This window comes from Paramacrobiotus metropolitanus, unplaced genomic scaffold, assembly GCF_019649055.1.
Source record: "Paramacrobiotus metropolitanus isolate TYO unplaced genomic scaffold, Prichtersi_v1.0 Parri_scaffold0000315, whole genome shotgun sequence".
NCBI classification, from domain to species: domain Eukaryota; kingdom Metazoa; phylum Tardigrada; class Eutardigrada; order Parachela; family Macrobiotidae; genus Paramacrobiotus; species Paramacrobiotus metropolitanus.
Genome location: NW_026570535.1, coordinates 1 through 25,733, shown reverse-complemented (window position 1 = coordinate 25,733; position 25,733 = coordinate 1). Strand labels below are relative to the sequence as shown.

Genomic DNA, 25,733 nt, shown 5'->3' with positions numbered 1-25,733 from the left:
GGTATTCGAGTTTATAGTTTTATACATTTTGCACTGTAGTTTCGATATACATACAGTACATCTCGCTGGCGTACGTTGCTGTTTTTCTATGTAAACTCGATACACTTTATTCTTGCTGTCCTCGCTTGTGCGAATACTTCAATGCGGTGTAGCTAAAATTAAAGCTGATTACTATAGTTTCAACTTTCATCTGCTGAAAAGAATAAAGCTGTCAGTGCTCATCACTCGTTGATTGATTACGGGAACAATATGGGTTAATATGTCGGCAGATAACCATGTCCTGCGCATTGGGATTTCATATGCCTTGTCCTGGTTTGTTTTAACTTTTGATCGTTTTGAAAATAATTTTGTTCTAGTTTCGGGCATTCCTGTGACTTTTCTCTTTTTTTTACTGACATTATTATTTGAACAGACTGTCCAGTAAACAGTACGGCGAACCACCGGTTATAAATACTTTCCTAAATTGAGGACCATGGTATTTTCGATCGGAGTCACACCCAGTCGGATAATTGCGCTTGAAACGAAGTTCCCAGCCACCTTTGGAGACATGACCTTTAACATGCTATAGTCGTATTAACAGCAAAAATAACTGCTATTTTTAAGCAACTGCATAGGTAAGCTACAATTTTTTTGTGCTGGAAGTTTCACAACTTATACTAGAAAAGTTTTATTAAGAAGAATGTGGGTGCATACAGAACTAAGAAATGTTTAAGTACCTCGTATTAGGAGAACACAGCGCAGCAGCTGTTCTGCTCTCAGAGTACTTTGCTGAGCGGATTTTAGCCATACGAATTTAGTCAACCCAGCCGCCATACATTATTAGCATCAACAAATCCCAGGCTATGATATAAGTTTCATCGTTGGCAATTTGCGATAAACAGGAAAAATATCATAGACACTGTAATCCGCCGTCAAGCCTAGAACCTGAGCTGTTATTCACTTCTTGTTTTTCCCTGTGTATGCCAGAATAGCGGTCAGTTCTGCCGAAAAATGAGATATTAACAATTATTTGTGTCCGAGATCGTGCGTCAACAGATTTTTGTACAAAGCAAGAGAAAAGCGCACACGATTCTCAGAGCGTTTTTCGTCGACCATAAGGTATTAATTTTTTCCTTTGCCAAGAACGAAAAATAAAAACTACGCAAACTACATTTATCCGGCTTGCAGAAGAACTTGTAGTTGTGACTAGCGTTTTTAGCGTGCTTCGTAGCGCTGTTTGATACTTACAGCGATCTTAACAGATGTTGGAGAAATAGCTTGTATGAAGTGCAGTACTGCTCTGCAGCGTCGTAATTGAACGGTGCCGCTACCGGCAGGAAAAATCCTTTATCGATCGATTCAAACTGACGTTCGGTACTTACCGTACTAGTATACAGCTTACGTACAAATAACTGTCGTTAGTTTTTCGTACCTCGTTCAAATTTCAACAAAGAATTTTCTAGCGCTATTTCAAAAATGTCCTTGTTTTGTACTACTTGCTGGTCAGCTTGTTGTCAATAACAGGTTCACAGGCTTCTGTAAGGAGGCAGAAACCAGCCAATGTTCAAAAGCAGCCCGGTCTGGCGTTACGGCGCCGTAGACATAAAGGATGATGACGGTTCATTTCGTCACGGTCTGATCATTGATTTATACGTCTGCCATGGTTTTTTCGTTGATTTCGACTGTCCCGGCCACCACGCTGAACTCATCCCATTCGACCGGTGTTTCGGTCAGATTGATCCCCAGCTTGCTCCACCTGGAGATGATGTGCAGATTTTACGGCGGCACTCAAGTAATGAAGCATGGCGCTGGTATCCGGCCATTAAGATCATGGGATCCTTCGATACGTTCGTCGTAGTGGAGAGTAAATGGGATGGAAAAATTGTTAGGGAAGTGGTCAGCTTAAAACATGGGTGTATTATGCCGGCAGGCCAACGTCATCCGTTGCAGCAGGAGCAATACCGTAAGCACCATTTGACACTGGGTTGGATAATTCAACTTCTTGTCGAGATACCGAGTGAGCAAGATTTTCGGTGGTGGAATCGCGAACACGAAGATAAAAGGAGGATACTGGTGAAGGTTGAGAGAGGAAAACTGATCCATATTTCTAGCTTCTACACTGATTCAGGATGGACCTTTTGGCAACTGGTACATCATTTAAATTTGAGCAAACACTTTATCAAGAGTTAAGACCGAAAGCTTCCTGTCCGAGTTAAATAAATTCCTAATTAATTAAAAGCAATCGTTTGAAAACAGCTAACCCGTAGCTTCGAAAAAATACAAAGTTATGACAAACGACCAACTGACTAAGAGTTGTGCTTTTCAGTTGGTCGTTTGTCGTTTTGTGCGGCTTTTGATACGCCTTCTAGCAATATTTTTTTAATTTAAATGGTTCTATGGATTTGGTGGATTCCCGCGGTATTATGCGTTTTTGTTTATAGATTCTACAGATCCAGTGCAACAAAATATTTAGCCACTGCAGCCTTTTTTAACATTTTTTTAAATATCTTTTTGGTTATTTTGCCTTTTTTGGCACTTATTACTTAAAATAGAATCCTGCGAAGAACAATGAGTTTAGTTTTGTGCCCCTCGTTCGCTAATTCAATTATTAGCGAAATGAGCAACATTTCCACAAATAAGCGGTGAACAGAATTCGAGTACGTACTCCAAGTCTTCGACATCTAATAAGCTAATTAACTTGTTTTTAGGTGAAAATGTTCCGCATTATGACTAAACGAATAACATATAAAGATTTGCGTAGCAAGAAAAATCCTCCGGCTCGATGCTGTAGCAGCAACCAGCGTTGGTCTTCCAAGTTTCTTCAGGTATTGTAATCAGAGAGCAAGTTAAAATTAATATATAGAATATTCAATAATTAAAAATTTCACTAGCATGATTTTTCCGTTTAGGCTCCCAAGTCCGCAGCACTATACGACTGCCGATCATTTATCAACACCGTTGTACCAGTAGAAGTGCTACGCCGAATATTTTCCTTTTTGGAATTCCGGGAACAACTTCGCTGCCGCACAGTGTGTAAATCCTGGCATACTATTTTAACAACCCCTCCCACATGTTCCCGGATGGAATTCAGCCTTCAGAAATACGAGAACGACGAACTAGCCCTGATCGTCGATAGAAACACCAGTCCTGCCACTGGAACAATCGTATTATCGGGCGATTCCTGCCGTTGGAACTACATGTACCGATATTACACTCGTTCCACTGAGCCCATAGCGATGATTATTGGCTTATTGAAAGCAAAACACATTAAACTACGCACAATTATCATTTCGCATTGGTATGCATCGGCAGCGAATGTCTTCGAGTTCTCTAACTCACTATCGCTGCAGCTTCAATCGGACTGGAGAGATGTATGTGAACGACTGGTTTTGGAGAATGTGGATGTTGGTGGATGGATGTCTATAGGCATCGAACCGGGCAGTTCCAACTGGGAAGTTTCCAACAAGCGTTATTATGACTCGTTCCAGTTCTCGCGTACCCCGGTGACCTTTGACAAATGCGTCATTAACACGCACGAAAAAGAACTGACACACTCTGTGCGCGAATTACTAAAGACAAATTGTCGGTCGATGGAAGATATTCGGGCGCTACAAAGTCAACTGGACACACATCCTTCACCAAAAGCACTAGCGTATTACAGGTAAAAGACGACGACATAACAAAAACGCCCATTTCGGCTGTGCGTATTTGCTTGTGGTGTCACATTTAAAACGTTAGTACAGCGAAATCTTTCGCGTTACTACCGGTACGAGTACAGATATAACCGATTATGAGACTCAGCGCAATAACGGCTTCAGCTCCTTTCTTGCTGCAGGTACTGAAGCGATGGCAAGCCGGTGATTCCTGTTTTACGAGGCGATGAATAGTCTTGTGGTATTTGTAGCCTTGTTATCCTTGTAAAAGCAGCGGAAATCTGATCTTATTAGCGCTTCAGCGGCAGTGATCGTTATCATCAAGTCAGAATCCCAGGGTCACAAAATTTTGTGAACGTCTCACTGGATAGATTTAAATTACCGGGATGGGATTATATTGCAGGGGAGTGATGTACTAGTTTTTGTACCAATATTGTGCTGTCATGGGCTAATGAATTTTGCATAAATTGTTCAAGTGCATTCTACGATGCTTAAAACAACTAAATGGATTGGAACTATAGTAAACACAATACAGTAGCTGTTCTCATCGATATTGGTATGCGGGAAAAAAATGCGCTACCCGGTATACATACTGTACAAAACCCAGGTTTGCAGAAATTTTATTTTGGTGTGTTTCTCATTAATTTTTCGAACATTCACTCTGTATAATTGCAACACAAAATAGCTTACTACTCAATTGCCTACAATCTACCGATACTGTCCACTTCAAAATACCGGAAATGCAACACACAAGGAACAACCAAAAAGCATAACGTTTGCAATTTCTCAGCCAGCAAAAAGTTCAAGGAACAGCTGAAAATCGGTTGTCGAGTTGCCGCCGTCCATCCAGGCTTTCCCACTAATTTCTTTCCACTCAGTACATTTCCGCGCAAACGGCGAAACACCATCAACCGCGTCCCAGCCGGCAGCTTTGCTGATCCACGCCTCAATCTCCTTCGACGGCACAACACGAGCGTCCGGTCCGAGTTTTGTATTGGGCACCGTCACGCCCACACCGATACTCTCCACCCACGCTGCATTGTCATGCTGATCGGCAAATCCCGGCCACGCGACCATGGGGACACCGCCCATTAGACCCTCCACTGTGCTGTTCCATCCAGCGTGAGTGACAAAGACAGCGACAGACGGATGCTGCAGAATCAGTTTCTGCGGCACCCACGGCAAAATTAAGTGGCCACCGTCATCCGGCTGCCTGTCCGCTGGTAAATACTGATGCAGCGGCTCGGCCAGTGACCAGATATACGGCCGCTGCAATGCGGTCAGCGCGTGGTGGATTTCGGCTATCTGAGCGGGCGCGGCTCGGACCACGGTCCCGAATGCAAAATAAATAACCGACCGCTGTGGATGACTATCCAAAAATGTTTTCACCGTCTGCTCCAAGGGAGTTACAGCTTTCTGTGCAGTTTCTAATGGGAAAAGTGGCCCCACGTAAAACGTTGGAAGGGTTTCCTGTCGTGGTGGAACGCTTTCTCGAAAATTGTTGACAATGCGCCCGGCGAGGAATTGCTCGGAATGCTGTTTCTGCTGCAACCAGACGCCAATGTCCGCTTGTTCTTGTGGTGGACGAGTGTGTAGTCTGTCCGCGCGATTACGAATGTTGGAAGAGGGAATAAACTCAAAGCATGGCACGCCGCGCTTGTGACTATGTTCCGGCACGAAACCGGTTAAGAACTGGTCGAAAATAACAGCATCCACTGGGAGCAGTTCACTAATTCCAAGTTTCGGCAGTTCTTCACCCACCGGTTCCGACGATGCCACGTGGGATAAGGGCATACTTTTCAGCAGAGTTACAACGCTTGGCTTCATTATGTCCATGGCTACCAATATTCTTCCAAACCCCGAAACATGCGAAAGTTTTTCTAGCTCATCAGGCATCCCATCTTCAAGTGTTATCACGTGCGCAGATGCGGATTGTTTTTACAATTAATGATATTCCGCTCTGTCAGTTTAGGAACGAAGGATTTGGAAATCACAAAAGTAACGTCATGGTAAGCGCTGATGCGGTGCGCTAGCTCGAATAGTGGAATAATATGACCCATTGCCGGTGCGTTGAACATGAGAAAATTCTTCCTCGCCATGTTTTATCAACTATAGTTGAAAACGCTTCGGTACGCTATCTAAAGTGAGCTGATTGGTGAAGTAAACTTTGTAAAATTGAGCTGTATATGCTACTTATAGCAGAATGTTTCACTTGTAACAGGAACTGTATTAATAGACTTGCAATAGCAACGAGGTTTATGACAATATAATCGGCGAATAGAACTATGACCTAGCGATTTTTGTTCCGGTAAAGATGTTCAAAGCTTCAAAATAATTATGCATGCAACTAAATCGGGCCTGTTTACACCTAATCACATGGTTGCCTTTAACAGGCTGTATATGCAGATAGACAACGTGTGCCTATGGTGCTTCGGACCATCCAAGGCCTACACAAATAGCAAACTGCAACCTGTTTTTTTGTCGTTATGTACTGCATGTTTGTCGCTGCTGCATAAGCCGTTATAATCTACTGACAAGCGCAATGTCGCACATATCTGTGTAAAACTATTCAGATTACTTGTTGGAATATATATAGTGGAGAAGAGAACAAATACTCCACCGGTTTTTCCTTTCAACGGAAATTTGATTGATCTGAAAGCATTGCATGTATGCACCGCTTTTAATTAGCGCTACAGAACCGTATACTAACGTTTGCAGACGCCGCTATTAAATCCATTTATATTTCGTGCACCAATACCAGTGTACTCGCTTTATTTTGTTTAGTAATTAGTTCAGTTAGATGTGTTCCCATTCACTTGACGGAGATGCATAAAAAGAGATTCACTCACGTAATTTTTAATATACAATGTTTAATTCACTCAAATAATTTCGCAAAAATTTCCTCCTATCCAAATATTTGATGTACAGTATAACTAATTATACTGTACATCAAATATTTGGATTATTTTTACGCAGATGAAGTACGTGCTCCATTTGCGCAAAAATGACCTTCTAGTTCCAACCTACGCAATTTCTTCAGAAATTTGTCCCGGAATGATCAAAGTCGGCATTTTAGATCTTACGACGGCACCTTTCGACATCCTCTGTAACGACACATAAAATTGCCAGATACGGGCATTTAATTTCGTAAATTTAACTTCAAATTTTGTTTTTCAACAACTTTTACAAGTTATATATGCAGCCTCTAAGTTAAGTAATTTTTGTATGCTAGATATTGTTTCCACAACTTTCAACAAAGATGGACAAATTATATATCTGTTTGTCGATCAGATTTCCATGATGACCCTTCGTAAGTACTGTATTTAAAGCCATGTTCAGTCCCAGCAATTAGCTACCTTTGTTAAAATCACGTTGTACGAGAAGATGCTATTATTATGTATATTGCATGCTTTAAAAATTTAGCGCAGGAAGGTGATGCCACAGCTTGCGTCGGATTGGACACTTGTGGCTGCTACAGGAACTGGTTTTTGGCGTACGCCAGTTGGGATAAAATGCAGGCTGGAGATCCCTGGTGCTGTTACTGCTGTACTCAGAAGCTGGGCGCGGCAGGTGGTCTGCAACAATGGGCGAGCTGTAGTGTAGATCATGAGTGTCATCTGGAGATGACCTGCGGAGACGGCCAACGTTACACCGGAACTTCATAACTGGATCGGGCTCATGGTACTGTCTGTACTCTGTAGCTGTTCCATATTATTTAGTTATAACTTGTATGTTGTTATCCTGATGGAAGCCAAATAATTCCCATAGTTTTGAAAGATTCTCCATGGTAGCCCGGTTCAGGGGCGTCACAGGTCTGGCAAAATGGGGGTGTCAAATTTTGACAGGGGGGCAAACTCAATATGAAAAATCAAAAAAATTGACGGGGGGCAAACGGTTTTCTGAAGTCAAAGTAATTTGACAGGGGTGTCAAATGACAATTTTTTAAATTGAACATTGATTTTTTGAGGCGAGGTTTACCTGAGAAAAATTTCAGATCTACCGGTTATGCTTAAGAATTTCTCTTATTAATAAATAAATTCAAAGCGCAGTGATGTTACATGTCACCGCCCGGCGCCCCTATATTCATATTATTGTATACTATTCATATTGCATACTATTCATATTGCAATACGCTAACGCAATATCCGTTCAGCTGTTGCCTATTCGTATAATACTATAATATATTATTATATATATCAATCAGGAAAGTTTCATATTTTTTGTAGAAGCCGAAGCGTAATATAGAGTAGCTGACCATGAGTAGCACCATAATACGAGCACCTCGTACCATGAGTAGCACCTCGTACGATTATGCCCTGTTTACTGTTGATTTATAAATTATTAGACCATGTGCGTTGGTTACTTGTATGGCCGACAAGTAAGGATCCATCTATACAAGTTACGTCATGACCGAACCCACACCGCGGCGATTCGCTGCCGCGCAAATTAGATGTATGCGTGTGTGAAGGCGGTGCCAAAAATCCATCCACGTAAGGCCCTTACGTGTATGCCTGTAACTCCACCTCTTTGCATGCATACATACAAGTAGCCGATCCAGCTGCCAGTCAACCTCGAAATTTCAAACGCTCGTTTTTTCGTTTGCTTCTCAACGGATCTTCCCAGTCGACATATCAGAAGATGGAAAATTCAATTTAAAACTTTTGGTATTTTGCAGAGTGGATATTTATGGCGAATCAAGAAAGTTATGACTGTTTTGGTTTCTCGTAGACTTAACATAGGATGCAAGCCACCGCCTCCTTTCACGGGCCTATGCTAAGTCTACGAGAAACCAAAACGGCCATAACTTTCTTGATTCGCCATAAATATCTACTTGCTAGATACCAAAAGTTTTAAATTTAATTCTTCATCTTCTGATATGTCGATTGGGAAGATCCGTTGAGAGATGTACGAAAGAGAAGTTTTCAAAATTTTGGAGATCAACGGGCAGTCAGATTGGCCACTTGTATATGTACATGCGAGGCAGCTGGCACCTACACGCGTGCCGCACACCAGCTCGCTCAAACACGTTACGACCCATACATACAAGCCAGTTTTCAGGCGGTTCTAACGTTAGTTGTATGTATGCATGCGTAACTTGTACACATACAAGTTGCAGCGCTAATGCACTATTAATTACACTGGCAAAAGACGACGACACACTAGAAAATCCTTTCGGTAGCAGACTAATAGCAGTAAGCAGGTAGCTGCAGTTTAGTGCGGTATTGCAACAGTGCGTATTGCATACTGCGGCACTGCCAGTCTGCCACTGTCTTTGCATTCTGGATTTTACTTTTCTCAAAATTTTACTGTACATTTTAGTTTTTTTGGTACGTAAATGCATTAAACATTAAAGTGATTAAATGTTCACGAGAAATCGACTTAAATCTGTCCTTTCTTGTGATTGTTTACTGATTAATAAGGCCTCGTCCCGCATTCGCAGCGAAGATTGTTGCGATATAGCAACTCCACCTCGCGAGGTGGCTTCGCGTACCGTATCTGTAGGAGTGGCCACTGGATACAGCTACCTCGTACGGTTGAGCAACCGTACCATAACGAGATCGCTTCGAATTCGAGACGACGCCTAAAAGTTTCAGTAGATCTGAGCACGGTTGTTTCCTAGTCGTACTGTAAATTTGTAAATTTCTTATCGTAATTTAGAAAATTAAATAGCAGCAGCTCAAGCAAAATGATTTGACAGGGGAGTCAAAACTTGACAGGGGGGCAACTGGCTTCCAGAACCTGTAAAAAATTGACGGGGGGCAACCGGTTTCGAAAAACAGGGGGAGTCAAACTCCGAAAATTTGCCGGTTGACACCCCCCCTTTGACGCCCTTGGCCCGGTTAGAATCAGGAAACTTTTCGAAACAAAATTGGTGCAGTTTGATTACAGTAAGTACTAGTCTGTGTGTATAGGCTGTACACCCGCTATCGATCGAATTGTCTAATACGAGTCCAGTTGGAATCATCCAGCGCAAGCCACAAAGTAACGTAACAGAAATCAGCGCAGCATTAATATTTCTCGCACTGTACTAATTTACAGTTTTCGCGTGCCCTGTACTGTACTAAATTTTTTAAGTTAATTATTACAGCGCTAAAGATGGTTCCGTGTGTGACGGTGCTAATAGTACCGTTCTATATAATAACCGTCTTACATAATTAATTAATCACTAATGGTAGGGATTGACCTTTATGTAATCAACTAACAAAAGTCTGATACGACAGTATCCTGCTATCGTACTGACCAGTGCAACTTGACCTTTTATGAACTCGACCTTTTATGCCATACCGCCTGAATACGAGGTATGTCGATTAAAGAAGTTCTACGGAAAGTTGACGCTGCAAATAACCTTCTACATTTACTGAAAGAAAGCCGGTGACGCTATACATGCCCACATGGATGCCAAAAAACCATCGAATCATTCAAATTATACGAGATACTGCTAGATGCTCCTTTTGCTGGTGCAAACCCGTGAAACCGAGAAACCGTAACTAGAGAAAGGATGGAGTCCTAACGCCGTCGCGCTGGGAAATGACATTTATACCATCCTGAATTCTGATTGTGCAAAAAGCGTTAATTAATCTTTGCGAATAACATCAATAAATTCTGTAAAATTAATAAGAATTGTGGTTACAATGAAAACTTTTCATCTCCATATGACATTGTTATTACTCAGCCAGATAAGCGGTAAATTATTAGTTTCATGATGTAATTAAAAAGATTCGAAACGTGCCTTACACATTTGATGTACAGCTTGCGCAAAGAACGTTCTGTAGCTTGTTTACTGGATGTTACATCCCGTAGACCGCGATTGTACCTTTGTTATCGTGCATAACCAGTCAATTCACGCTATGTTTTATAATAACATAAACAAAAAGAGACATACAGATACGGGTATGCAAAACTCCCTCTTATAGGTTGTACTTTACTACAGTGCAACATTGTGTCAACGTAGATAACCCTTTTCCACTGCCGACTCGCGATCGTGTATAAGTTTGTTTTCTACGTAAATGCTTAGGTACATGTGATGGCACGCTGGTATAGTGCTCACAGCAATTGCAAAATGTATTGTGCACCAGAATTTTCCGCTGCGCTAAGTAAATGAGTTTATGCACTTAATTAAAATACGTCAGCTGCTGCAGCTTTTATTTTTCAGTTATAAATACTGTAATGCAATCTCCGTGAACAGTTATAAAATTTATTACTTTTATGCAATCTCCGTGAACGATGTGAATCGTACATATCTGTACAGTACTGTAGTAATAAAAGGTCAACCGTAGTTACTTTTTTATAATACAGTATTACTCACGGTCAGTCGCTCCAAACTTCAAAGATCGTTACTAGGTGTCAGTATTACACCCAGTACTAGTACAGTATCTTACAAACGGAAACTTCGTCATAATATATAGAACGATCTAAATCAGTTATTTGTAAAATGAGAACGCACCGCGTTATGAGCCAATCGTGCAGTAAAAGCCCCCAACTCAAATGTCAAACTTTTTATTTCCATAAGCGTCCATTATTCCAAAATAGTTCTCACAGTCGTTACCCGGATTGGTGACCTTATTGAAATCCTGGAAATAGTACACCTTCTCCGAGTGACTCCTGCTCCAGTCCCGCATCTTCTGGAAATAGCTCCTAATCTGATCGACACTGCGCGGCTGACTGGACCCATTGCACGTACTCCCGCCCGACGGCCATCCCGTCTCCGTAATCTCGATGCGCTTCCCGGGGAATTTATTCTTGACACTCTGCAACTGGCTGTCAAACACTGGGACCGGATCCGCTGGATTCGTGCCGGCATTGAAGAACGGATACAAATTCGCCCCGATCACATCACAGGCATTAACCAGCCGCTTTACATCCTCCCGTCCCGATACCCACTCCGTGTAGCGCTGCACCGTCCCAACCGGCACCGACACGCCCTGTTGACTGAGCTTCTGCTTCATCTTGTTAATGTAGCCAATCAGGCTGTCGACCGAGAAACCGCCCACCGGAGGGATGTTCTCATTGCCGACGTAGATGGCTTTGATCAGTCCGGGGTAGCGCTTGGCGGCCGCTGCGGCGGTGTTGATCTGGGCGTCGATCCAGTCGGCGTGGTCGGGGTACATGTAGATACCCAGTGCCGCGGTGACCCCGCCCTGTTCGTTGAGGATGTCGGCAATGGACTGGCCGAAGTATTCGGCATAGTACGTGCGGATGGAGTTGAAGCCCAGGGATTTGATCTTTTTGATGTCCTCGGTTAGGACGCTGCGGATGGTGGCGGCGCTGCCGTAGTTGGGGTGGTGGAAGGGACTGTAGCAGATGCCCAATTGTCCCACACCTGTTGGCAACATTTTTTACCTTAAATGTGGTATACTCGAGGCTAAAGAATGATCAGTTTACGGTTTTCCCTTGGCTTGATTCCGTCTTCAGCAGTTTAATACGAGTATCAAGGCGTAGCCACACTGCGCGCGGACGTGTACATACGCTTCCTTGCGCGCAGTTACCGTACGTAATGCCCACGAAGCGATCCTTTATATTATCACAGAAACGACCCAAAATGATTGACATATCGCTGTCCATCATTACGCACTCAAATATACTTCAACCCCATCCCCTAAATTCTAAATTTTTATTTTTTACATACCGCTTCCTCCGGGATTTCCTCCTGATCCATCAAGGATCCCGATGGAAGTGCCGGCAGCATCGACAATCGGCCCGCTAGCGGATTTCAACCAGCAGGTTCCACCCTGATAACTGTTCCATGCATAAGCTTTACAACCCGATGTCTCGCGACACAACTGACAACAATCCGATTCCCGTCGCCCACTAACATCCCGGATGGCCTGTCCGCCATGGATATCTTTGTTCGACTGCTTTTGACAACCAGCCGCATCAACTACAAAACACGAAATCCTCAAAATCTGTGTGCTTATATATGCATGTCCGAGAGAATCGCAGTTTCACAGAAAAAACATATTAGTTCGCTGCTTACCGTATTTGACCGCTAGGACACATGCCAAAGCCAACCACATAAGTTTCGGCCGCATTTTCACAGACAACTACAACATGTACAGCAATAATTATTTAAAGCCAAAAATAGCCGATGCTTTTGCCAATATTAATATTAGACATCAATTACGACCAGTTAAATAAATGCGCTGTAAACATGCAAAGTGACAACAACTGTCGATTCCCGTTAAACCGTGTAATATTAAGACCATTTATTTATCGGTACCTGTGCAGTTGCATAAGGTACAAAATGAGTCGGCTTCCTGTCCGGTTTGTTACCGGATACAGTATTTGATATCGGTACGATACGACGAATACCGTTAAACGCGTTGATTAACCGTATTGCATTGTATGGCCCAGTCATAACATAAAAACATAATTATTGTACTATCCTACACACACTTGACGATCGACCGCAACTGCCCTGGACTTCGAACCCGGTAAAATCCTTCTTGCGTGTGTTTGCATTATAACACAACACACGCGTAAAAGGCTTCACGTTCCAGGCATTGTGCTTTATCGACGCGGTTACTCACGTAGCACGAGCATCATCAAAATTGTTTTACCTGGTAAGCACGAACTAGGTAGCGTACATAAGCGTTTTAGCGGCAATTAATCGATTTTACAGTTAAACAACAAGTCCACGAGACCCGGACGAAGGGGCTGAATCAGCACAATCTTCTGCAGTCAAGTGTCGGCCGGGGTAAATAATGAAATTTTTAACAAATGGAATTTACATTTATGCCTGGATGTAATTATCTGTACTCTCATTCATAATGTCAGCAGTTTAAAACACTTTTTTTGACTTGTTTAACAGAATTTCATGCCCGGTTTCAGTGCCACAATTAGCTACTTTTATTTTAATTGTGTAAGTATAATTTAATTGTGCCCCTGTCAGTGCGGCTAAGTAAGTTACATCAGCTACTTATTGCAGTCAAAAACAATCACTCGCACTGAAAGTCAATGCCGCTCAAGGCGTATAATTTGACAGCTTGGACACGATCCTAATGGTGGCAATGAAAAAAAGCCGCCGTTGCCGCGAAAGTAATAGACTAATAAATTTTTGTGATTATTGCATATATACTCGTGTCGGTGAAATAATAGGTAATTTTGGGCGTGAGTAATACGACATTTTTATTACTCAGCTACAAGTAGGTTAGCGTACTTACTTCAACTACTGTACTTCTATAGATAGAAGTATACAATCTGCAAGCTGCATATTGTCATTAAGAAAATGCTGAAGTAGGTTACACATTTAGTGTCTAGGATGCGAAAGGAACGTTTTTTGGCTTGTGACGTCAAGAAAACCACAGCTTTATTATCATTGTTACTTGTTGAGTAAATTACCATTACATGCTATACAGCCTATGCTCTAACACAGGTATTGTATATCTGTACACGTTATGTGCCAGTGACACATTGTAAAATGATTACTATAAATATTAGGTGTACATATTATGTAGTGACAGCGTATAGTATAAAAGGCGTTCTTATTGTAATTTTTTTTACGGCGGCTGTGACGTTTGCTAATATGAAAGCGTCATAGTCAAAAAACTTAGTTTTTCGAGTACTATGACTATTGTACGCACCCAGAACTTAAGAAATGAAATGAGTTCCGTCATAAATTAATTTCTATAACTCTCCTTAGTCGCAATCAAGCTGTACAAACGCTGTGACAGAAAACGTTCTATAAAGTGTAAGCGTGTGCAGCAACAATATCTGGAATTAAGTACGGCAAAGCAAATCATACGCGCGAATGACGTAGCTTATCAATTCGTATAAAATGTTTGCAATATTGTTAAGACATTTAAGTCAGGCGCAGCAATATGAATACGATAGTATCTGTACAAAACCTCAGGCCCCAGCTGGGCGTAGTGCTAACAATAAAGTGAGATTATTTCCATCTTCTTCTGTGACTTTTCCGTTTTGAAGTTAAAAAATGTCAATAAAGTTTCTACATTTATTGTAAAAATAATATGGCTTGGAATTTGCGTTGTGCATGTAGACAACAAGTTAATATGATACCGAATGATGTAAAGGTCACTTTGGCTGTCATGTTAATGTCACCTACCTAGTTTTACCAATCAAACTCTTATAATTATAGTAAACGCATAAGCAAATAATTTTTTTCATGGAACAGAAAAATTTATCAATGAATTGCCAAGATAGTTTGTGAAAGCAAAACCTTGAAGTCCGAGAAAGCACCAGCTTTGTCATCGGTCATACAGACGCACGCTTATAACATTTCGCCCAGGGTCGTTTGTTTTAACAAAAACATTTTACAAGAAAAACTTCCACGGCTGACTCATAGCGTTCAGTACCGATGAGACAAGCTCTTACACTGTCCAAAAGACAATTTCTGTCTTGATTGGCCCGCCTGCAACCCGCAGGCGACATGTGCTGATTACAGGGCAAAAAGCGAAAAATCCGTCGGAAATATAAGAAAAATAAACACCCCATACAAACCAACCACAAAATAGTCACAAAATCAATATGTTGACGAAGCGGTAGCTGCGAGTTTTTTGTTAATGAGTCTTAATCCGAAGCAGCCACAATGACGGTAACAACAATGACCTTTAAGAAAAAGCACGTCCTGTTGGTCCCGTACCCGGCATTCGGGCACGTCACACCCTTATTGGAGCTGGGTAAGAAGCTGGTGGAATCCCATCATGTCACGTTTCTCGTGTCCGACTGTAAAATCGCCTCCATTCGCCGAAAGGAGATAATGCTGCACCAGGATGATTCCGATTCCTCGGTGAAATTACTGGGTTTAATGGACGGTTTAACCGATGAGGACGATAAGAATTTGACGCCGGCTCGGTTTATGAGCAATCTGAAGCGTGCCGGCACCGTGATGCGACAGATCTACCGAACTATGCCAGTGGGGTCGAAGGACAATCAGAAATGCGACTACCAATCCCAATTGTTTACGGGGACCATGGAATGGCCGGTGGATACGGTGATCAGTGATCTGGTGATGGGCGCGTATGCCGTGGCGTGTTTTGACCGCGGCGTGCCCTTCCACATCTTCAATCCTAGTCCGGGAATTATTTTGTTGAAACTCCTGGAGGTTGGAAGAAAGTACACCGTGTCTGAGTGATGAAGAGTTCTGCAAGCGTCATGATTTCGGCTCGGCCGAAGGTGTCCAAGCCATCTTCAAGGAAAACACTTTAGCGTACCTTAACGCAATTTCCGTGGCGCAGTCGGTCTTGATCAACTCCGTCACCGAATTCGAGCCCAACACCACCAAGACCATCGAAAAGCACCCGTTTGTCCTAGGCAAACCGGTCCGCTTCGTGGCACCCCTGTTCCCGGAAGCCGACACCGGGAAGAACGCCAAACAGCCGTTAAGCAATAAGGTCACCCTCAGCCAGATCCGGCAGTGGCTTAACAACCGCACCGACAATACGGTGACATACGTGTCCTTTGGCTCCATGGCCATTCCGTCGCAGGACCAAATCCGGGAGATCGCCAAAGCCCTGATGACCCTGCAGCGGCCGTTCATCTGGTCGCTGAAGACCGCGGAACAGGAGTACCTCCCGGAGGAACTCCTAGCCAATATGGAGAACCAGTTTGAATGCGATCTCAAGTATATTATCGTGCCGTGGGTCCCGCAGAAGATGGTTTTGAAACACCCCGCCACCCGCTTATTTATTTCGCATTGCGGCTGGAACAGCACGATGGAAGCCATCGTGGGCGGGGTGCCGGTAGTGGCGTGGCCGTTGTTTGGGGATCAACATTGGGATGCGGAGCTGTTGGTCAAAGAGGGCATGGCGCTCAAGATCCCCGATACGGATCTGTTTTTTACGCGGCTGGTGACGGCGGAAGAGATCGTGCAGGTGATTCTGAAGGTGGGCGGAGCTACGGGGCGCGCCATGATGATTGAGCCGTTCCGGCGCAATGCCAAGATGGCGCGCAAGATGACGGAGATCGCGGTGCGGAAGGGCGGGAGTTCGTATGTCGCGCTACAGGAGCTGATTGTTGATATCGGGACGTATCATATTGACAGTCAACCGTCAAAATAACGTTTGTGTTTACATGCATATTTTATATGGTAGATGGTTTTTGAGACAGTATTTTTTGTGTACTATATTATGACTTTACCGGCACTTTTTGTGCAAGAAAGCGCGGTTATGGGAAATAAATGTTGCAACATTACTGTAACTGCTATTTATTTCTGCGGCAGAAACAATGCCACTTCTCCACAGACAATTCGATTTCTTTACAAGACATTTGCTGGTTGTCTGGAAACTAAATCGCTTGTCAAGAAAGTACATAATTTGCGAGAATAGTGCAAAAATCACTCCGGTCTAGCGACAGCAAAAGAACAGATGTCAAATTATTCTTGGTACCTATGGCATTAATTTTCGCAGCAATCGACAATGTTGAAGGTGCCGGTCGGTCTGTACTTCTACAGCATTAACGAGTAGGCACTTACTGTATTAGTGTAATGATGCCCAGAAGAGGAAGTACCGGCATCATTTCCTTTCATGTTGTTTATCTACAGACGAAATGTCGGCGATGAATCATTAATCAATCGTGTTTACCACTGAATTGATAATAATTACAATCCCACATAATTTTCACCGAAAACTGTTTTAACTGCATAATCAGTCCGCCAGACACCATAACAAACATGAGTAAAATTAAAACAGTTCTGTACTCACATTAATTTGTCAGTAAGTACTCGTACATTATGGTATGTACTGTTTGTAGTACGTAGTCGTATTAGTATGACGTCTCTGAATTAGCACATAGATGGGTAAACAACTCACTGAAATTCTTATGGAAAATTCTTATGTAAATATGTCTGTGTCCAACTTGTCAAACGTCAGGTCAAAAATTTCCCGTCATAATAAAAACAAAAACATAACCCCATCAAAACCACAACATTCCAGCAATCTATCACAGTCGTTCACAAAAAGACAACATTTTCGCCTTAACGAAATACGAAGTAATGAGCAAAAAAACAATTTCTCTGGCCTTTACCCAACTTCAGCAATTAGCCGCACCACTATGATCACCGATCCGTCATACTCTCGCGTTCCTGCTGCATCTTCCCGGCATCATTTTCCTCCTTGGACAACTGCCGGTGTTTCTCCTCCAGCTTCACCTGAATCTTAAACCAACACTGAAACCATGCGGTATAGAAGAGATTCTTAAACGATCGCCAAGCATCCTTCACCGGCGCGCACACTCCGCCATCGGGATGCTCCCCGCCCGTAAGGTCATGGTAGGCGGCGTCGTGGCGCATATCGCGGAAGCGCTGCTCGTAGCCGCGCACTTGAGTCTCCAGGCGGAGATTGTCCTGGGTTAGTTTCTTGAGCTTCAGCTGCTGCTGACGGAGTTTCTTCTCCTGCTCATTGGGGCCGGTCTGGGCGCTCTCATCACGGTAGCGTTTTCTGCGGGGGTCACCCAGGAGACGGTCGGCCGGGGTGGGACCGCCCGTGGGGAGGGTGATACTGCTGCCGCGGTGATTGATGGAGACACGCGGTGCCCCCTGTTTCTTTTTGTGGCTGCTTTTCGTCTGCAGGATCTGCAAATCTTCCTGCGAGTCCTCGGCGATGAGCCGCTCCAGGCTGTCATTGCGACCTTTGCGGGTGGGCGCCGGTAACGACGGCATAATGAATGGCGGTTAAAAACTGCGAGGGTGCAGTAAAACCTGAGGTGCTTCATATATATACACGCGTAAAAAAGTTTGACGTCAGCAAAAAAATTAACATTTATGGCACTCGTAGAGTACGATCGCAAAATTGTCGACTCCCGGTAAGGAACAGAATATTATAAAAAAGAAACTGAAGGAAATCCGGTATTAAAAGTAAAGTAAAACGGCCGCAGCGATAGTATTAAAACGGTCACAGTGATTTTCTGGTGACTGGCATTACCGAGACGTAAAATATGTACGTAAATAATAAGACTGGGATAAGCAAAAATGTGGAGAATACGATTCATCCAGACTGATCCAGTTGCGTTGCATAAATGCTAGGAAATAAACGAAACGCTTAACGAGTCTGGTTTACAACCATAGGCGGTTGGCAATTTCACACTCACAGTCAAACGACGCCGTGGCCATTAGGTGAGCCAGTGTAACCACACGCCCTGCGCTACTGCAGCTGCTAATTTGCCTATGTAATTAATTTCGAAACCCTTGCTGCCTTGCAGTCATCATCTCATCAAAACATACGCTAAGACCAGCAGAATGCCAGAATCCGTTCGATATTTTCAGGATAATAACCCAAATTAGTAGTTTCTCTAATCTGATATACAGACGGGTTATGTTCTTGAATTTTAACGTAAAGGAATCACCTGGATGATAATCTGTCCGTCAAGTGGCTGGTGGAGGCCTGCGTGAGTGGAGGAGACAGGAGTAACGTTGATCACATACCTAATTTGTTTCGTGATAGTGTAATTACTGACAGCAGCCAGAGCGCGCAACCCTGTGTCTGTCTGTCATCTCTTGTCACATATCGAAGATGAGCTCGTTTACAGAGGATTCATCCGCGGCTGGTCCAGCGGAATCCAGCGGGGCCCCTGATGAAGTACTGCAGAGCTTCTTCACCGAGGTATGCACATGTTACACGTTACAGGTTACTACAGATACTCGTACCTTAGCAAGTTCTTCGTTTGATGTTAGTATTTTTGACTCTTTGGCTACTAATTACGATTTCACTCATATTTGTCGTGAATTTTCATTCTTTGTGTATGTAAATAACTGGAGGCAAGTAAAGGTAGAAAATCTAGGGGAGGGTGTTTGAAACTTGCAGGTGAAAGAGATTGAGAAGCAGGACAGCAAATTAACACCCAAACAGCAGATCGATCGTCTGTGCCGTCCGGGCTCCACCTACGCCAATCTCAATCCCTTCGACGTCCTGCAGGTAACGCCCGAAACGCCCCTGGATGAGATTAAGAAGCAGTTCCGTCGATTGTCCATTTTAGTCCATCCCGATAAGAATCCCGATGATGATCGTGCGCAGAAAGCTTTCGATGGTAAAAAAATAATATTTCACCCGTTCTTCTGTTTTAATGCTTGCAGCATTGTTATATTTTTTTGTGATTTGTAAGTTATTTTAATTCATTATGTTTTTGTAAAATTTAGCGGTGGCGAAGGCTTGGAAGGTTCTGGAAATCGAAGAAGGATACAAAAAATGCATGGAAATTGTGGAAGAAGCCAAAGGCCGAACTGACCAGATGGTTGGTGCTTTTGTTATTCAAAAATTAAACAATTTTTAATTTTATCTCATTTGCCCGGTAGATTAAGGAGAAGAAGAAGAAACTGAGAAAGGAAGGCAAATCCGGTGCTGTGGAGGAGGATGATCCTGAGAAGGTAAGTTGATACGATGACTACTTATTTTACACATTCGACGCCAGTTGTGATTTACTGTGCTTATTTTGCAGTACAAACATGCCGTCTATGTGTTGACGATGAAGCTATTTGCAGATGTAAGTCGTCTAAAGCCTTTTCTGCTAAGAGGCTTGATTTTTGTGTCATCTGTGATATATGTGGTTTTTTGTTTCTTTTAGCTCGAACGAAAGCGACGAGAGCAGGAAACGAAAAACGCACACGAAAAGTACGCGTATCTGTACATAAACTGTTCGGAAAGAGTTATCATTTTAATATTTGTTTTGATATTTTTGTAGAAAAAGAAAACATCTGGAAGAGGAAGAGGCAAAGGAAAAGGAGAAGGATGATAAAGAATGGCAGAAAAATTTTGAGGTATATTGTTATTGAATTATTTACGTAAACGTACGCGAGTTAAAAGTAAACATTCTAGTTGTGACCGCTTTAGATTTGTAACAAAAATTGGCAAATTGTACAAAAGCTGTAAAATGTCAAACTCTTTTGAAAGGATGATCGTGACTATCTAAATTTGATTTTGTTTTATTTGCTTATGAATTCTGTGTTCTAAAGGTTTAATTTGTATTATTTTAGGCTTCTCGTACTCAGCGTGTGGACAGCTGGCGCACATTTCAAACCAAAAAGACCACCGGTGATACCGCTAGACCAACTAAACCGTTAGGCTATAAGCCGCCAAAGCATAAAGCCGAACAGCGTGAAGCGAAGCCGAGCTGATTACAAAAATGGGTTCTTGTATCCTGGTGGATTATGGAAAGATCACTGACCGTTTATTCGACTGGAAATGCATGTTTATTCATACGTTCTGCTGGTGAAATCTTTGTACACAAATACCGTATGCCGTCTCACTTCACATTCTATTTTCATTTAAGACTGGAAACTGAAGAGTATTGCACATTGCGTCAGATTGTTTTTGTGTCGTTGAATTCTGCCCATTTACTGCTACTGCTCTACCAAGTGCTCTGGTTTTGTTTTTTGGAATGATACTGTTTACAAAGACCAGATGCATAAACGCACTAAACGGTAAAAAATGCATGTGATGCATGCCTGCTAATAGCCTGCATCGATGTTTACGTAGTATGTACGGCGTATGCATGATGATGATACTGCATCAATCCTGCAGAACGCTTCTGTGGAAAATTAATGAATATTTGAACAGGCAAACGATTTTAAGTTCTAACCGGATATGCCTCCACTATACACAAATATCCTGTACTGCCAGCACCTGATATATTCGTACTAAAATCAATACAATATGCCGTAGAATTCGTATGCACTATGCTGCTATGCAGTTGCAAAATATTATTGTGTCTGTACTGCTGGTACACTGTAGCTGGAAAATGTGAAGTCATGCGCAAATCCCCAGTCGTTTTCGAGCCGGTGTATACGGTGATAACCTAAATTATTTAAGTACGTACGCACTTTTAACGACGTCCAAGATACTTTGGAAAAGGTTACAGAAAGCGCATTAATTTTATTGCCTTAAATCAAGTGCAGTCATCTATCAGCATCAATGCTATCTTATCTGTATTAGCTGGTCCGGCACATCTGTGGCCGATTATAATTAAGTACTACTCTACCGCCGCTTATAGTCGAAACGTTGCGCTAAATTAAACCGTTTAATAGTTGATTTCGATTATTGCCGATGCCTCTTGCAAGTGGCATGCGATCCAACGCTGAAACACCCTAACTGTAAGATGGATCGCAAAAATTTTCTCGTTATTAATGCACCGGCCATGGGTCACCTGATCCCGCTACTCGAATTTGCCCACCGCATTACCGAACACCACGATGTCACCGTGACAATCTCGAAATCCTTTGTCCCCAAACTGACAGATCGCAATATCCTGAAATACCAGAGTAATCCGCATTTTCATTTACTGCCGATTGACGATGGACTGCCGGATGATGTGGCAAAAGTGTCCAACACACCGGGACTGGAAAGAATCCTGATTGCTATGGAACTCATCCGCCCGGCAGTGGAAACACTGTTACGAGAAATGCCTGTCCGCAATGGGGAGGCGCTTCAGAATGCAGAACTGACCAGAATCGGCGCGACGAAAATGCCAGCCGTGGATGCGGTGATATTTGACCATTTTCTGGTCGGCTTCGTGCCGGAGGCCGGTCACCAGCGCGGCGTGCCGTGCTTCGAATTCGTTCCGTCTTCGGAAATTCGCAATCGCTCACAGAAGACCCACACAGAGCGACCAGACGAAAAGTCAGCCATCGGCAAATGGCTGGCGCTGAAACAGCGCGCGGAACCGTTTCTCTTTGGACGCATCGTAAATAATTTCCGGGAAAGTGTTCCACCCCGCGAGGACAATCTCCCAACATTTTATGTGGGACCACTCTTTCCCCTAGAGACGGTCCAGAAGGAATTCACTCCAGCGGAGCAAAAAGTGCAGACGTTTTTGGATGATCATCCACAGCGGTCGGTTATTTATTTTGCATTCGGGACCGTGGTCCGAGCCGCGCCCGCTCAGATAGCCGAAATCCACCACGCACTGACCGCACTGCAGCGGCCGTATATTTGGTCACTGGCCGAGCCGCTGCATCAGTATTTACCAGCGGACCGGCAGCCGGATGGCGGCGGCCACTTGATTCTGCCGTGGGTGCCGCAGAAACTGATTTTGCAGCATCCGTCTGTCGCGGTGTTTATCACGCACGCTGGATGGAACAGCGCGGTGGAAGGATTGACCTGCGGTGTCCCCATGGTGTCGTGGCCGGGATTCGCTGATCAGCATGCCAATGCCGCGTGGCAGGCCAGCATCGGCGTGGGCGTGACGGTGCCTGAGACCAAACTCGGACCGGACGCCCGCGTGGTACCGGCGAACGAGATCCAAGAGTGGATTAATAAAGCTGCTGGTTGGGATTCAACGCATGGTGTATCGCCGTTTGCGGACAAGTGTGCTCAATGGAAAGAAATTATCGGGAAAGTGTGGACAACAGGCGGAAGTTCTTTGAATGATTTCAACGCATTCTTATGCCATGTAAATAAATTAGCCACGTAGTTCACTGAAGTGAAAACAAACAGTTTTATTTCCGTATTAATTGAATGTTTAATTGTGTGTACATTTCTGTAAGTAAACCGGCAAATGTCAACTTCTTGTTCCACTGCATCTGCTCACGAAATATAACATTCTATGTCCGTATCAATTGGTAAACTGTATCTTTAAAAAAGATAATCAAGTAAACCGGCGACTTGGAAGCTTTTCGCTCGATTAAGAACGCAAAATTGACACGACCCAGTTTGTAACTTTCAAGTAGCAATACAAAATTCTAACTGCAAATAATTTTACTACACTATAACAGTTGAAACGCATCGGTTTCACAACCCGAACATCAAACCCGAAAAGATACTTAATCACAATAAAACCCGCATTTAAAAAAGCACACTTACTTACGATTTTTGCATAATATCTCAGAGAAAAATGCTAGGGGGTCTTTACAAAAAATTTCTATTCATCAGCAAAAAAACCAACGACAAGAGAAACAACAACATCTGCAAAATGTTAAACAGAAGCGAAAAAGAAAACGATACTGCTGGCATTTGGATCCATTCCAAGAGTCAGGTAGGTTAATTCAAATAATTATTAGTCAATCGAACGCTGAAAGACACAAAGATAACACATAACACTGGTCATCCTTGTCACTTTCCACATCCCAAGCACTTATTGCAGTCCTTTCAAATCTTCTCACACCAATCTCCTCCATCGAGGAAAAATAAAATATTCGCGTGAGGTCACGCGCGTTCACTAGTAACGATTGCGGCGACTGCCGCCGCTGCGTAATCGTCCCGACATAGGACGGCGCTCCATAGAACCTGCAACGAAAACCCATGTCAAGATTTAAAGCAATAAATAAAACCATTACTTTAATACAAAAACTATTCGGTTAATCGCAAACAATAAACATTACCGTCTTGCAAGCTAACATTACACAAGTACGTAAATCACAAAATTCCGCCATTAAAAAACAACCGTTTACCTGACGCACGCGGCCTGGGAGCAAAACTGCGGTGTCGCGGATCTGGTGAATCCCCGCGTGCCGTTCGCTGCAGTATGCGGTTGCGCGGATATCGCGACGGGATGGGAACCGGCAGCGGATCGCCCTCGCCCTCCGTATCCATATCCTCGTCGTCGCGTGGGCGTGTGGAGCGCGTCGTACCGCGCAGACCGTGGCGCATCACCCGCGAACTGCGGCTCGTCGTCGTCGTGCTGCGCCCCTGGCGCACCGAGCGGCGACGCTCGGCAGCGCTGCGACTGCTGGCGCTACTGCGCACCGGGCGTGAGGTTTCCTGACGGTGCAGTTGACGCGATTCCGGGCCGCGCCGCTGCTGTCGACGCATGTGAATGGAATTGATGGAATGCACGACCATTGGTTGCTGACGCTGGATTTCACGTTGGATATTGCGGTCCAGCGAGGGCGAACGCGGATCCGGAGTGTCACGGCGTCTAAGTAAAATGAAACAATCCTTTATAATATAATTCCCAAAAGCAAGAACGGTAAAAACTTAACGAAAAAGATGAACAGTAAACTATGCTTGATGTAACTCAACGTAATTCAATCAATAAATTATGTTGACAAAGATTAAACGGAAAATCCCAACTTAATAAATCATTCGTCATTTTCAACCACAAAATTCCAGAAACTATTGCGCCGCTACTAAGCGCCTAATAAGATGTAAATTTAGAGTGAAGTGAACCGCATTCCGCCCTTACCGGGATGACTGCGCTCGCGCTCGCGAATCCTCGCTCACATCCATGTGGTCATCGCTGGTTTCTATCTCGCGATCCCAGTGATCTCGGAACTCTGTAGCATCCGTATCGGTCTCTGACGACAGCCCGTTCATCTCCCGATCGGAATCTCCGGTCCCGTTGGTGGCCCGTGTGGAATCAATGGTCCGCCCTCCGTTGGTCGACACACTGATCTCATCATCTGATACCACAATCAGCTCCACATTCCCCACGTTGCGTCGGCGACGCGGATCCCGCAGCACCACATTGACCACCTGCACTTCTTCATCCGACTCCGTTCGCTGCCGATGAGCCGGATCATACAACGTCCCGTCGACTGAGTAATAACACCGACTTTGGTCCCACACACCCATGTCCACGCGGCGGTTGATAAAGTGTAACATCTGCAAAACACAGAACTTCAACACTGACTACAACGACAACTTTCAACATTACGTACTTCGCCATGACATGTTAAAAAATCCCACACGTAAACCGCGTCAATTTAAACAATCGCACTGTGATAAATGTGAAATTAGAGTTAACTATTAAGAGTAGCAAAACTACATATACAGCTAGCAAAACATTAAGTACTTCTACTACAATTACTGCATTATACCGGTAACAGAATTACGAAAATTAGGAAAATAAGTGTTGTAACCGAGATCAAGAAAAACCCTTGTGAATAAAATGTAAGAAAATAAACTATTTAAGCACACAGCGCGAAAGTGGTACGAGCAATATTAGAATTTATGCTATAAGAAATTTATATGAACTAACAGTAAGAATATCCGCTACATGCTATCAAAAATTTAAGTGAATACTTTGTACAGTAAATGCAAACACTGTATGGTTGTAATATCCATATACCTCTCTCCAGAAAATCCCTTCTCGTCCATCACGCAGCCATTGTTGACAGGACGTCGCAAAAGCTTCATAAGTCGTCGGCTGACTGGTCTGATGTGCGATCACCGCAAACACATGTTCCCGCATAGTATTCGACGCTTCTGGCAGTGTCGC

At 43.5% G+C, this 25,733-nt stretch overlaps 8 protein-coding genes across 8 annotated transcripts; 4 read left to right on the top strand and 4 right to left on the bottom strand.

Moving 5' to 3' along the window:
- Positions 1–1,448: 1,448 nt before the first annotated feature.
- On the top strand, positions 1,449–4,027 carry LOC129602042 (uncharacterized). The gene is made up of 4 exons (XM_055500987.1): positions 1,449–2,127; positions 2,688–2,804; positions 2,889–3,640; positions 3,815–4,027. The coding sequence occupies exons 1-4, from the start codon at positions 1,540–1,542 to the stop codon at positions 3,819–3,821; spliced, it is 1,464 nt and encodes a 487-aa protein (XP_055356962.1). The 5' UTR covers positions 1,449–1,539; the 3' UTR covers positions 3,822–4,027.
- A 353-nt stretch (positions 4,028–4,380) lies between these two features.
- LOC129602045 (uncharacterized) lies at positions 4,381–5,731 on the bottom strand. Its single transcript, XM_055500990.1, has 2 exons — positions 5,575–5,731; positions 4,381–5,470 (listed from the first exon to the last, which is right to left on the bottom strand). Exons 1-2 carry the CDS (start codon positions 5,729–5,731, stop codon positions 4,419–4,421), a joined length of 1,209 nt encoding a protein of 402 aa, XP_055356965.1. The 3' UTR covers positions 4,381–4,418.
- Positions 5,732–10,831: 5,100 nt separating this feature from the next.
- LOC129602033 (uncharacterized) lies at positions 10,832–13,088 on the bottom strand. Its single transcript, XM_055500974.1, has 4 exons — positions 12,850–13,088; positions 12,607–12,673; positions 12,259–12,510; positions 10,832–11,952 (listed from the first exon to the last, which is right to left on the bottom strand). Exons 1-4 carry the CDS (start codon positions 12,985–12,987, stop codon positions 11,114–11,116), a joined length of 1,296 nt encoding a protein of 431 aa, XP_055356949.1. The 5' UTR covers positions 12,988–13,088; the 3' UTR covers positions 10,832–11,113.
- Positions 13,089–15,177: 2,089 nt separating this feature from the next.
- On the top strand, positions 15,178–16,764 carry LOC129602044 (uncharacterized). The gene is made up of 2 exons (XM_055500989.1): positions 15,178–15,693; positions 15,827–16,764. Exons 1-2 carry the CDS (start codon positions 15,178–15,180, stop codon positions 16,646–16,648), a joined length of 1,338 nt encoding a protein of 445 aa, XP_055356964.1. The 3' UTR covers positions 16,649–16,764.
- Positions 16,765–17,476: 712 nt separating this feature from the next.
- LOC129602043 (uncharacterized) lies at positions 17,477–18,384 on the bottom strand. Its single transcript, XM_055500988.1, has one exon. The coding sequence runs from the start codon at positions 18,244–18,246 to the stop codon at positions 17,644–17,646; it is 603 nt and encodes a 200-aa protein (XP_055356963.1). The 5' UTR covers positions 18,247–18,384; the 3' UTR covers positions 17,477–17,643.
- A 408-nt stretch (positions 18,385–18,792) lies between these two features.
- Positions 18,793–21,110, top strand: LOC129602032 (dnaJ homolog subfamily C member 8-like). Its single transcript, XM_055500973.1, has 8 exons — positions 18,793–19,186; positions 19,388–19,610; positions 19,720–19,814; positions 19,876–19,947; positions 20,019–20,063; positions 20,145–20,191; positions 20,262–20,337; positions 20,554–21,110. Exons 1-8 carry the CDS (start codon positions 19,097–19,099, stop codon positions 20,692–20,694), a joined length of 789 nt encoding a protein of 262 aa, XP_055356948.1. The 5' UTR covers positions 18,793–19,096; the 3' UTR covers positions 20,695–21,110.
- Positions 21,111–21,674: 564 nt separating this feature from the next.
- On the top strand, positions 21,675–22,988 carry LOC129602040 (uncharacterized). Its single transcript, XM_055500985.1, has one exon. It carries the CDS (start codon positions 21,675–21,677, stop codon positions 22,986–22,988), a length of 1,314 nt encoding a protein of 437 aa, XP_055356960.1.
- A 176-nt stretch (positions 22,989–23,164) lies between these two features.
- Positions 23,165–25,727, bottom strand: LOC129602031 (uncharacterized). Its single transcript, XM_055500972.1, has 4 exons — positions 25,584–25,727; positions 24,699–25,117; positions 23,965–24,431; positions 23,165–23,800 (listed from the first exon to the last, which is right to left on the bottom strand). Exons 1-4 carry the CDS (start codon positions 25,704–25,706, stop codon positions 23,733–23,735), a joined length of 1,077 nt encoding a protein of 358 aa, XP_055356947.1. The 5' UTR covers positions 25,707–25,727; the 3' UTR covers positions 23,165–23,732.
- Positions 25,728–25,733: the final 6 nt, after the last annotated feature.

Bases quoted from the DNA above. Each gene is read 5' to 3' on its own strand.
- LOC129602042 (XM_055500987.1), top strand. From the start codon at position 1,540: ATGTTCAAAAGCAGCCCGGTCTGGCGTTACGGCGCCGTAGACATAAAG. The intron at 2,128-2,687 runs GTACATCATTTA...ACTTGTTTTTAG, and splicing joins GATGGACCTTTTGGCAACTG to GTGAAAATGTTCCGCATTAT. The intron at 2,805-2,888 runs GTATTGTAATCA...TTTTCCGTTTAG, and splicing joins GGTCTTCCAAGTTTCTTCAG to GCTCCCAAGTCCGCAGCACT.
- LOC129602040 (XM_055500985.1), top strand. From the start codon at position 21,675: ATGGATCGCAAAAATTTTCTCGTTATTAATGCACCGGCCATGGGTCAC.
- LOC129602044 (XM_055500989.1), top strand. From the start codon at position 15,178: ATGACGGTAACAACAATGACCTTTAAGAAAAAGCACGTCCTGTTGGTC. The intron at 15,694-15,826 runs GTTGGAAGAAAG...TCCGTGGCGCAG, and splicing joins TTTTGTTGAAACTCCTGGAG to TCGGTCTTGATCAACTCCGT.
- LOC129602032 (XM_055500973.1), top strand. From the start codon at position 19,097: ATGAGCTCGTTTACAGAGGATTCATCCGCGGCTGGTCCAGCGGAATCC. The intron at 19,187-19,387 runs GTATGCACATGT...TGAAACTTGCAG, and splicing joins TGCAGAGCTTCTTCACCGAG to GTGAAAGAGATTGAGAAGCA. The intron at 20,064-20,144 runs GTAAGTCGTCTA...TGTTTCTTTTAG, and splicing joins CGATGAAGCTATTTGCAGAT to CTCGAACGAAAGCGACGAGA.
- LOC129602031 (XM_055500972.1), bottom strand. From the start codon at position 25,706: ATGCGGGAACATGTGTTTGCGGTGATCGCACATCAGACCAGTCAGCCG. The intron at 24,432-24,698 runs GTAAGGGCGGAA...CATTTTACTTAG, and splicing joins GCGCGAGCGCAGTCATCCCG to ACGCCGTGACACTCCGGATC. The intron at 23,801-23,964 runs GTAAACGGTTGT...TTTTCGTTGCAG, and splicing joins TCCCAGGCCGCGTGCGTCAG to GTTCTATGGAGCGCCGTCCT.
- LOC129602043 (XM_055500988.1), bottom strand. From the start codon at position 18,246: ATGCCGTCGTTACCGGCGCCCACCCGCAAAGGTCGCAATGACAGCCTG.
- LOC129602045 (XM_055500990.1), bottom strand. From the start codon at position 5,731: ATGGCGAGGAAGAATTTTCTCATGTTCAACGCACCGGCAATGGGTCAT. The intron at 5,471-5,574 runs GTAAAAACAATC...GAATATTGGTAG, and splicing joins AGAGCGGAATATCATTAATT to CCATGGACATAATGAAGCCA.
- LOC129602033 (XM_055500974.1), bottom strand. From the start codon at position 12,987: ATGACTGGGCCATACAATGCAATACGGTTAATCAACGCGTTTAACGGT. The intron at 12,674-12,849 runs GTACCGATAAAT...TACATGTTGTAG, and splicing joins TACCTTATGCAACTGCACAG to TTGTCTGTGAAAATGCGGCC. The intron at 11,953-12,258 runs GTATGTAAAAAA...TGTTGCCAACAG, and splicing joins AGGAAATCCCGGAGGAAGCG to GTGTGGGACAATTGGGCATC.